The 12,155-nt window shown below is 43.2% G+C and overlaps 1 protein-coding gene across 2 annotated transcripts in view; it reads right to left on the bottom strand.

Moving 5' to 3' along the window:
- Positions 1-627: 627 nt before the first annotated feature.
- The window catches only part of tdrd1 (tudor domain containing 1), a 36,603-nt gene continuing 25,075 nt past the window's right edge, over positions 628-12,155 (bottom strand). For both annotated transcript variants that reach the window (XM_056577341.1, XM_056577342.1), the window contains exons 21-25: positions 11,920-12,057; positions 7,792-7,959; positions 5,238-5,918; positions 2,005-2,048; positions 628-1,216 (exon numbers count right to left, since the gene is read on the bottom strand). In XM_056577341.1, the coding sequence (XP_056433316.1) occupies positions 1,142-1,216; positions 2,005-2,048; positions 5,238-5,918; positions 7,792-7,959; positions 11,920-12,057 (1,106 nt within the window). In that variant the 3' untranslated portion in view covers positions 628-1,141. The remainder of the gene's footprint in view (positions 1,217-2,004; positions 2,049-5,237; positions 5,919-7,791; positions 7,960-11,919; positions 12,058-12,155) is intronic.

The raw sequence follows: 12,155 nt of genomic DNA, 5'->3' as shown, positions 1-12,155 counted from the left end.
AGCCTTTGTTAGGGGGGGGGGGGGTACGTATGGTCAAGGGTCACGACCTGCTTGAGATAGACATTAAGAGAACAATTCCTGACCACTGGAGGCCTGTTTACATCAAGATGACCTTAGCGTAGTAAAGCCCAAAAAAGCCTCCAGTACATTTTCGCTAAAGATAATCCAACATAGAATGTGTTAATATATTCAGGTAACGTTTTACCTAATCGTGGACAAGCAGCCACCAATTAAAGATGAATAGACAAGTGGTTACTCGTTTTTACATTAAAAATAATATATATATATATATATAAACAACTTACCATACGCAATTAAGTCAGTATCCTATGAATTGGAGGTCGATGCGCCACACACGGCTCCACATAAAAGATCCACACCCTGAACCCGCACACGGCGAAACCTCTCTGCTTGTGGTAGAGACCGGAGCCGGGACCTTCCTACCCCTACACCCCCCCTCGTACCTGCACGGGACCCTCCTACATCCCCTCCCTCCTACCTGCCCACCTCCGAGGTGCTCGCTGCTAGACGGTCTTCCCAGTCCTTTTACCCGCCTTATTTGTCCCTGACAAGCCAGACACTAAGATTTATCAGAAATTAACTTAACATTTGTAAAAAAGAAAATTTTAATATGTTCAAGGCTGTATGAAAAACTATTCATCCCATGGACACGTTTCCCATCCACACATTCCCCTTGCTAAATAGTACCTTATTTTTTTCCTTTAGGCAAATCAAATTTCAGTTATCAACAGAAATTAGAAATTAGTGTCTAAACAGAACTAGTAATTTTCAGTTATCACGAATGTGGTCCATTTGTATTCTTATTCTAGTAATACAAAATCATTCCACCAAAACCTTTTCTTTTTTAAATCAAATGACTATTTAATTTACAACCTTAACATGTAGAACTCAAACAATACGAACATTCCACACAATTGTGGACATTTTAAATGATACTTTTGTTCACACACACACCAAATTAAATATACCAACAGCATAACATTGGTGCATGGCTCAAATTCAGCATCCGCTTCAAACTTTGACAGGATTACTTTCTGTAATGGTGTCTACAAAACTGAATATATGTCTATTCAAACGAAAATCCAACAATATTTTGGAGGTTGAACACTTGAGGGGTCACTTAGCAGCTGGCTAGCTCAATCAGTTTACTGAGGACAACGATCTGATTCTCCATCAACTGCTCCAGACGATCCATCTGGAAGAAATTAGGGAATAAAATTGAATTATACAATCCAATTGGACCTCGGCAAAACCTTTAGAGGACGCTGTATCTGTGAACAGTTAGACAGTACAAACGCCTATTGCTTCTTTTCATATTTAAACATTTATTATAACTAGTGCTGTCAGTTAAACGCGTTATTAACGGCGTTAACGCAAACCAATTTTAACGGCGTTAATATTTTATCGCGCGATTAATGCAAATGTATTAATTTGTAAAAAAAAATATATATATATTTGGCTCAAAACAAAGAAGCAGTAGCCTGACTGCTATGTTCAAGGCAGTATGTTTGTATGTTCATCGTTTAATTGCACTATAGGCTTTTTTTTGTATCGTCCTGTTTTGATCAGTATATGCCAATGTTGTTATCAATAAAAAAACATTTGCACAAGGCAAGCCGATGCACTTTTCCATGTTGATAAGAGCATTAAAATGAGAACAATTAATGGGAAAAAGAAATCAAGGGATATTTAGCATAGAAAAAAGATTTGCGATTAATCGCGAGTTAACCGACATTAATGCGATTAAATATTTTAATCGCTTGACAGCACTAATTATAACACATGTAGCACTGTCAATGTTAGTGAAAACAGCTAGTATAAAACATGCCTTTTTCAATTAAATGGCATTCAATTGAACAAAGAATTGCCCTCACATTAAGGTTTTACATTTACAAATAAGATGCGTGCAGTCCACCATTAAAATCAGAACTAAGATTCAGAGAATGTCTTTCCCCCCACAAAGAACAGAGTCAACCGGCCAACCTTCGTCTTCAGGTCATTGCAGCAACAGCCAGAAACCTCCAGTCCTAGTACATAACATGAAAAACAGAATGTCACTCACATGACGGCTGAAAGTAACAATCCCCACCAAATACTGCAGTGCTTTTTGTCCCAAACCGCTTGCTATACCAAGCCATTTAATAATATATTCCAAAGGTGTTCCAATATCTCCATCCACAAGCCAATGCATAAAACACAATTCAACCACTCTCCTATCAGCATGTTAGGCCGGTGGGCGGACAACATCAGGAGCATGTGCATCGATGGGCGCCTTCTTGAGCGGAGAAAACGACAATAACTGTAGTGTATTCATACGGGTTCGCACGGCAGTGTAGTCATCAAGCAGCGCAACGTGGATTGGTAAACATGTAACTAAACAGTTCCACCCGTAAACACACCAGTAGGCCACCATTGTTTTAAAGCTTCTGGTGCATCCTCAATGTGGAAATCAATTCTAGAGGTAAGGTTGCGTTTTTGTGTAACCTGTTCCTACCGTTCACACAAAACAGTTTTAAAATATCTCCAACCTGGAAGGATCTTTCACAGGCCGTTTTCAGTGACCTAAGAGGAGGTTTCAGTGTGGACGGGAGGCCAAATCACAGAGAACATGGTTTGTTTTTAGAAATATTCATATACGTTGGGACAAGTTCTTGTTATTGGCCTCACATGGTCCAGATTCATAAGCATTCTGCTCCCGAGGCTTTTCTTAAAAAGAGAAAAAAAATAAGGCCTTCCTCTTGAATATTTACCCTTCTCTGGTTTTATCATGGTATCTACACATTTTTTAAATACAAATTGAATGACTTAAGACCTTTTTAAGACCTCTAAAAGGAAAATTTAATACCAATACCGTTGCAAATAAATCGAGACAATACACTATATACTCTGTTCATTATGAGTTTTTTTTCAGTTTGAATAATGAATAGTAACGTTCTTAACTGCCATCTTACCAATAACAAAACTTAAGATATAACAATTATGACAGAAAACAAAATAACTTCAATATAGTGCAAAATATAGTGCAAACATTATGCATATGGATTGAATGTTTTTATTTATTTTTTTTACATTCAGCTTCTATTATAGACGTCTATAACTTTAACTTCTATATAACCCAAGTCCTTTTTCCATCAAAAAGATAATGCGCTTTAAAATGATGCGCATCAAAAGTTAGTGCGACATATGTGATGGAAAAAGGGTTATATCGCTCTAACGCCGATTTTGTCGCACTAAGTTAATTCGCTCTGCAGAGGTGGTTTTGGGAAAGTTCTAGCGACATAAAAGTAATGGAAAACGGCTGAAGCGATATAGAATGTCGCGCATGCGCATTGTTGATGAAAAATCATCTAGCGGGTCAGAAAAATGCGCTTCAACACGGGGCATTGTGACACAATTTTAATTCGCTATAATCATTCTGTCGATGGAAAACCGTTTAGGCGCTTCTTATGTCGCTACAAATTAATTCGCTTTAAGAGTTAATTCGCTTGAAAATCTGATGGAAAAAGGACTCTAGATGTCTATACTTTTAAAGGAGCATTTCACCGGTGGAGGCATGAATATGTATTGAAATCGGGTCCTATATGTAGTCGAATAATAAAATAAAATTCTAATTTGGGGCCGTCTTGACCGAGAAAAGGCAGAAAGTGACTTTTTGGCGTTCGTGGATTGAAGACAACAACTCCCACCAAGCACCACGATGCACAGCTTCGCTGGCCACTCCCGCTGATCTAGATCTCCGCCTATCGGACACCTCGCTGTTCCATCTACCAAGCTGATACCGCAAGACTGCTTGAAAATCATTTCACACAACATTTCTAGTGAAGAGTATTAGTTGGTTAACTCAGTGAATTACCGTATTTTCCGCACTATAAGGCGCACTCCGTAAAGGCGGAGTCATTTCGAAACCACATCGAGCTGTAGAAACGCTATATTCAAGGTGCTGGTTCTCCACAGAAAAAAGTGGAGCGCATCAAGCCTGCGCGCTGTATACAAACATTCAGTCACGAGGAGATTCAACCTTTTAAATTGAGCAGAAATACTTTTCAATGTACAGTTAGGTATTACATTTATCAAGGGGCTTTATTTAAAGCTACAAAAAGAATACAAATAAAATAATAATTAAGAAATTCAACGCAACTCTGACGTCCCCCAGCTGGTGGGGGGCTAATGACGTCATCGTTTGCGTTTCAGGCGTCCACACGAATCCAAACACGAAACCGCATAGGTCCGGATAGATTTGAAACCACCTCTGAGGGTGGTTTCAGAAATGTGTGGTTTCGGGCACCGGATTCGCCGGCTCCGTCTGGACGGACAGCCGAACGGACAAGACTGACGCGGTTTCACCAAAAAAATCGGCTTTGTGTGGACGGGGCCTTAGAAGGCGAACACACGTTCACCAACACGGGGAGACAGCGCCGGGCGACTTACGCCACTATCTGCCAATGGATCGTGGATGCCTGGGCTGATATATCATTCTCAACTGTGGTCAAAGCTTTCACAAAGGCAGGAATAATCACTGAACTGCCAGGCAACAGCAGCGACACTGACTCGGATAATGACGAGAGGGAGCCGGGCATGTTGGATGCCGTACTCGGCCAACTGTTCAATTCGGACACTGAAGAAGAATGCTATCGATGTGACCAATCGGACATTGTAGTTTGTAAAATAGAACATAAAACTGAACAAATATACACCCGCTCATTAATTCTGCCCCCGATTAAATTTAATGCCGCCCACCCAATAATTCCAGACTTTTTAAGACATTTAAGACCTTGATTATCGAAAATTTAATTTAATGACTTTTAAGACTTTTCAAGCTCCGCGGCAACCCTGGGTTTCATGCTTTAAATAATATAGCATAAAATAAAAGTAGAATAGAAAACGTATTTACCTTTGAGGAATGTAATAAGAAAACTGATTGGATTATAGCTTACCCCCCAAGCCACCACCTCTCTTTTAACTTGTTTTAAAGATATATATTCACTCATCCAGCGAATTGTTATTCAACTGAAAAACTAGAATTTCCTTTGGGGCCATTAAAGTATCTATATCCATCTCTCCTTCCTCCCTCTCCAGCCGACACCAGGATATCATTTTATTCAATGATAGTGTTTGGTTCTAGTTTAGGTATGACTTCTGGTATAGAAATAAGTGGGGGAATGAAGAACGTGTTCCACCCACAGGACACGCCAACATGTCAGGGTGACCTCACCCACCTTTAAGCAACACCGCATTCCTTGGCCCTTCTCCGAAGACCTGATGGGTGCTAGGGCTGGTGGGGTGTCCTAACAGGACCTTATTGATGGTGCTAGGGCTGGTGGGGTTTCCTTCGAGGACCTGAGGGGTGTTGTTAGGGCTGGTAAGTAGTGCTTCCAGGACCTTATTGATGGTGGTAGAGTTGGTGATGTGTCCTTTCAGGACCTTAGAGATGGCGGTGCGGCTGGTGGCGTGTCCTTCCAGGACCTTATTGACGGTGGTGGAGCTGGTGGGGTGTCCTTCCAGGACCTTATTGACGGTGGTGGAGCTGGTGGGGTGTCCTTCCAGGACCTTATTGACAGTGGTGGAGCTGGTGGGGTGTCCTTCCAGGACCTTAGTGGTGGTGGGATGGCTGTTGGGGGTTGAAGGTTGAGGTCCCCCATCAACGATGATGAGGGATGACACCTGCTTGGTGGTGGTGGCGGCCTGGTTATTTATCGTCTTTGGGTGGGTCAGGAGCTCCAATTGGGACAGGATGAGGTCACCGAGGCAGCCCCCGCCCATCTCACGGGGCATCTTGATTGACAGCAGGTTGGTGAAGCCGTCGAAGGCGTAGACGGTTGCCGTGACGCAGTCCGCCAGCACACTTTTTAGCAGCATGAGTATGTCGGAGGGGCAGTCCGGCGGGAAGCACTCCTTACCTACAGAAGAGTCACAGGAGGTTAATCATAGCCTGGCTCATTTCAATAACATCCATAGTTTATATTTGATCCATCTCAACTGTGCATATTTTCTCTCATTGATTATTATGAATTTGAAATAAATTTGTTCCAACTGCAGTCATTTTGCCTATCAAATCACGTAGGTGAACATATTGTTGATTAAGGGGGCTTCAAACGACTGCAGACAGAACGTTATCAGCAGATATTCGTTCTCAAACGTGGCTTCCATAAAGGCCCATCAGAAGAACCTTCAAGACCATTTCTAAGTGCTGTTAAAATGGCTCAACTGGTGTGTTAAATTTAAAATGTTAGATAATCGTGGTGTTATACTACAATTTTCCCCATTTCTCAAACACTGCCACCAGAAATACCACATATATGCAAATATAATTTCCATATGATTATGTTTTATGTTAGGCTAATATTTAATGATTTCAGTTCAATAATAAGCATATTTTTCAGTCAGTAGGTTTATTTGCCACATGTAATGCCCACTGAAACGTGATTTGATAATACTACTACTTTTACATACTTGTGACTTTATGTGTGACGCATACCTGTACGAATGATAGACAACCCACATTCTAAGGTTAAAGGGGACATGTTATGAAAACACTTTTACTGGGATTTGGGGTGTTGTTGCTCTGGTGCTCCCACACGCATACAAACTTTGAAAAAAGTCTGTACGTGACTTCTGTGAGACATGCTTTTCTGAAAGTATCCCGCCTAGTTACCAAATGAGCGAGTCAGCTTCGGCCCCCCCTCTTACGTAGGACGGGGGCACATTTGAATATTACCTCCCACTTCCCCACTCCCCTCCAATCAGAGCATAGCTAAGATTTTGTGGACCAGCAGACGAGCAGCTCCGCCGGGTTGAGCTTGGCGGCAGCCCGGCAGCTCAGCTCCGGGAGTATATTCCCTTTCTCCGCCGGAGATGCCGGACTGTCGCCGTTCTCCCCCCGGAGGAGCTGCCGCCGAAGCTTGGCAGTCTGGAGGAAGAGACATGGTGGAGAAAGGGATTGTACTCCCGGAGCTCAGTTCCAGGAGTACAATCCCTTTTCTCAACCATGGCCGAGAACTCCCACTACGAGTCTTTACTTGTTGTGGGAGCACCAGATTTCAGACGCAGTCTTTATGATTCATAATATCATCTGAGGCACACATAGCTTTTGGCCGTGATATTAGTGTATTACAAATACCTATATTATTATTATTATTATATAGAGCTCCAGGAATCCGCAATCGGCAACAATCACTTCTCCATGCTGTGGTTCACTCTGATAGCTCTTTGGTCAATGGGCAGCAGCTCATTTGCATTAAAGCTACAGACACCAGAAATAGCGCATTCTGAAGGGACTGAAACAGAGGGGAAATATTTTTTCTGGAACTCATACTATGTTTACTTGTTGGGAAAACACCATAATATGTCTCCTTTAATCCCCAAGAAGGGCTGCTCAGTGACTCAATCCATTAATATGCAACCATGTAGGCAATAAAACTTGTAAAGACCCAAGTTCGATTCTGACATGCGGTCTTATGATGCAAAGCATGGCGGCAGTATCTCATCAATCTCTGGCTCCTCCTATCCGAGTGTCGAGGTGTCCCTGAGTGAGACGCCTCACCCTGACTACTCCTGAAGAGCTGGCCGTCGCCCTGCGTGGTCGACTCCGCCGTCGGTGTGATTATTTATGGATGATTGTAAGTCGGCTTGGATAAAAGCGCAGAGCAAAAGCCCCTAAATGCAAAGGTAAATAACAGTGCCTCTCTTTGAACCTACAAATTCGATAATATCAGCTAAAAGTGTCTTTCATGGACTCTGGATAGCCTGATAGCTAGGTGGGGGTGGGGGTACCGGCAAGGGAGCAGCGGGTGATCTGAAAGGGCAGAAGGAGGAGATGATCCGGGATGGGGCGGAGGCTGGAGTAGGGGACCGTCTCACAGTTGCCATGGTCCATGAAGAGAACGCTAGCCTCGCTCTCAGCCGTTTCTAGGACAACGGCACGGTACCAGGTCTGGTCACCTATGGAGAGAGTTGGGTTAGCAGCCAAACACATTGCACGCTGGTGTCACCCATGATGACTGGATTCAACAGAAAATGTGCCACATGACTGAATAAAACAACTGTCTAACCCCTGCCTTCAAAAGAACAGCTGAGGTTAAGGACATCTTGCTCATGGATGCCTCCAGGTTCGAGCCGTATACCTCTTTAGGTGATTCTGGCAAGAATCAGATCCTATCCTTTCCTGTGTGTCTTCCCCTGGTTCTTTGCTTTTACTCAGATATTTAAAGGGGACAGTAGGGTTGCCGCGGTATACGGTATTACCGGTGTTGAGGCCAACACCGTTTACTCGGTGTTGCACACCGGCAACACCGAGTATTATCATTTATTTATTTTTGTAATAAAAAACAAATTCAGTAAAAATGAATAATATAATTATAATTAAGAAAATTTAAATGTGTAGAATAGGCCACGGTTCTGCTCTGTGCGGGAGAATTGTCGCGCCGAGAATAGACGTGCTTCCTTACAAGACCGGTAACCATAGCAACGCCGGTAAACAAACCCTGCGGAGCCAAATCCCTACGTGAGCTCCCCGCGCTACGGCCATCCGGAGTCGCACAGAGCTTTTGGCCGTGATATTATGATATATATTATCCTATTATATATAGAACGTTATAAGACGACGAGAATTGGCGCACTGCCAGCCGCTGTCACCGAGTGTGAGAGGAGAGTTGACGGAGAAGATGGCGGTTGACCTATAGTTTCAAAGTTAATACCGTTTATACCGGTAATACCGGTGTTGACACGAGCGTATTACTCGGTGTGAAAATGTCCACACTGCGGCAACCCAACGGGGACAGTGACCAACCCAAAACCTGGCCTTACCTAACCAACCCTAAAAATCCACCCACCCACACACCGACCCAACTTCCTCCCCATCTTCGCAAAATGCTTGGCAGGAGACTGTTGGAAAACTGCTATAAAGCCAACCTGGTAGTTAGGAGCGCTGCGGAATGCGTGGCGGGCTCCAGTGTTTAGAGGTAGAACTAGCGCATGGCTGCATGCCAGCTGTGTCATTATTTCTACTGGCAGACAGCAAATTACTGTGTTGCTGGCAGCTACTGCAGGTGGGGTTCCCGGAGGAGCGAGAGAGGAACAGAAAGAAGACTGCAGGGGATGAGGAGAGTGGGAGATGGCTCGGAAAGAGAAAGGGGAGAAGGATGGAGCGGAGAGCGATACAAAGAGAAAAGGAGGGCAAGACAGGGAAAGGAAAAAGAGTGGGACACAAGGAGATAGAGGGGTTCAAAGGTTGAGAGGAAGGGGAAGAAATGACTGGAAGGAAAGAAAACAAAGAGCGCGAGGGAACACGATGGAAGAATGTTCAACTTTTCAGGCAGCGATGGATCCGACATCCAATCAAATCGCGTATGCAAATTTATGAACTGTGACACTACTCAGGCTTTGCTGACAGATGCCTCTGCAAAGGCTACTCCCCAATCCGTCTGCCACGCCTTCCGTTATCCAATGACGGACGGATGCAGTGGGCAAGCTGCGCGAGTTTAAAAGGCGAGAGATACAAAAGAGCACTGCAGAGTGAGCTTGATAAAAGGCAGAGTTATGAGGCATATTAAGGATAGAAAGGGGAGGTAGTATGTCTGCATGCAAGAGAGATGTGAGGAAGGCAGCAAATTCTAACCTGTATTCACACGTCTGCAGGATACCTGCTGTCTGGACACGGGACTTCCCCTTCCTTCTGGACATGTTTTCTCAACAACCCATATATCGGATTTCCCATATATCGGATTAAGCCTGGAAAAATAACTTCACTACAGGAGCATAAAGTGTGGCAGGATTTTCTTCATCCATTAACAGTACTGTGATAGTATGTGGAGATATGATGATATACACAATGCCGAACCCATACCCCTACCAAAAGTAAAGACGTGGTGAGGAATTTAAACATGCGAGAAGTCATGTGACCCAGCCCACACATGAGTTTTTTTCTACAACTAGTGCTACAACATCTTTCCTCTCAAACCAACTATTTGTGCTCCTCCTCCTTAATCCAAAGGGGCAATTGCTCTGTCTCTAGCTTACCACTTTAAGTTTAACATGGTTTTAAAGTAGTGAAGGTACAACATAAGTACTTTAACCTTCAGCTGCGTTTTACCTTGATCTCAATTGCTTACATTTCCATCAAGTTTTTCTGGGTAATTATAGCACAAAATGCATCCATTAAGTTAAGACTGCATCTGCTGGGGTATACTACAAATCAGAGTACTTCCGGTTTCCAAGCAGTTTAAACCGAGTCAGCTAGGAATCAGCTGATCCTGTACGAGTCGTTACACAGCAATCACGTTCAACCTCGTGCGCAGCTGCGTGTTAAACTCCAAAACCTCAGTTTTAAGGAGTACAATTTTAAAGCGCAGCAATGCTTACTGACAGAGCAATTGGCCCAACAGGTCTACCTACTAATAATAACATTCTGCTAAGGTAACATACCAAGGTAATATAAATATAGTTCTTAACTTCCGTCATCTACAATTGGACATATCTTTGCATGCACTTTAATAGCACTAGCTGTGCAATTGAATTAAAACTTTGCACAATGTAAAAATAATCTATTTAGTTTCATGATCATTTGAAGAACCCCCATATATTCAAAGCACTTCGTCCAATTGGAATTTACGTGGTGCTTTACCTCAAAGCTCCGAGAGCGTTTTTTCTATCGCCTAGCAACGAACCCATTCTAGACCCGATGTTACTCCCCTACTACGTATCCAGGCTAGAGCCCATCAGACATGTCGTAGATATCGACATGTTCTGTAATTAAAACTATTAAAGGGGACCTATTATGCTTTTTCGACTTTAATGACCTATAAACGTTGTTATATCATGTTTAACAATACACAAAAAACTATGTCGATTTTCGGGAAACTCTTCCTCTCATCTGGGCGCTTTCAGCATTCTCTGTCAACGCTCGGTTTCGTCCTTCTCCGCCCCCTCGCCCCCCTCCTGCCAACCCAACTCCGTTGTGATTGGTTACCTTCCTTGAAGCGCGCGCGCGGGCAGATATGACCAGGCATATGGGGGCGCGGCAGGAGTGCCTCTACGTAGATGATTTCCCGGAAATGTGAACAAGTGAAACGCAAACGTTGTCCCGAGTGTTTAGCGCTCTGCACAGCCACCCCAGACTGTCAGCAGGGAGCACGTTGAAATGCATGTACGTCATTATTTGACACTTTAGTATGGTTAAACATGACTATCAATCATTATAACAACGTTTATAGGTCATAAAAGTCAAAAAAGCATAATAGGTCCCCTTTAAACGCTCCACCTGCACTTTCCCGAGTGATTTGTCCGTCATTGTTTCTCGACGGTTGAGAGTTGTGTCCATGTTCCGCTTGTGATTGGTCAGTTGCCAAAAAGACGCCTGACGCCGGCCGCTTTCTTCCTGAAAGTTGAACTTTTTTCAACGCTCCGTATGGCAGAAAATAACGCTGGGAGAGGCGTTTAAAAAAACGGCCGTGACTTCTTCCAGAAACGCTCCGCTACATAGGAATATAATGTAAAACAAGCGCTGGCAGATTAAAAAAAACGCTAGATGTGAACAAGGCCTCAAGTTGTATTCACCGTTTTCAAATAAATGTAATTTTTTTATTGTAATGTTTATTATTTATGTTTAGTGTTCATTTTTTATTGCTAAATAAACACACTGAGAATAAGCAGTTTAGCTGACTTTTTTACACTGGCTCTATTTGGCCATTGCCTTTTTTAAGTAGTATTTGTAAATAGGAATGCCACTGCATGTGCATTATCTATTTATTTATTTGTCAAAATCTGATCAAGGGGTCTATTGATGAGGGGCTAATTATATGCATCTGAATTCACTTCTAAAATTGTAATCGTCAACAATATAATAATGGTAATCAAAGCAAACCTAGGAATGCCTGTGTGTGTGTGTGCGCGCGTGTGTCTCACCAGAGAACAGAGCGCAGCATGCAGCACCCAGGCGGGGTCTCTCCTGGCCTGGGGAGGATGAGGACTTGAGGGAGGCCTGTCCGGTGCTGCAGTACTCCGCCAGCTCCCTCATCATTCTCTGCTGACACTCCACCTCCACTAAACACAATTAACCACTTTCAAGTCACCAAACCATTAACCAACGCACAAGAGTTTTAAAACTTAAGAAAACATACACGTATCTCCACTGAAACACT

The sequence above is a fragment of the Gadus chalcogrammus genome, chromosome 18 (genome assembly GCF_026213295.1).
Source record: "Gadus chalcogrammus isolate NIFS_2021 chromosome 18, NIFS_Gcha_1.0, whole genome shotgun sequence".
Taxonomy (NCBI): Eukaryota; Metazoa; Chordata; class Actinopteri; order Gadiformes; family Gadidae; genus Gadus; species Gadus chalcogrammus.
The sequence above is the reverse complement of the archived record's forward strand: the minus strand, read 5'-3'. Positions and strand labels throughout refer to the sequence as shown.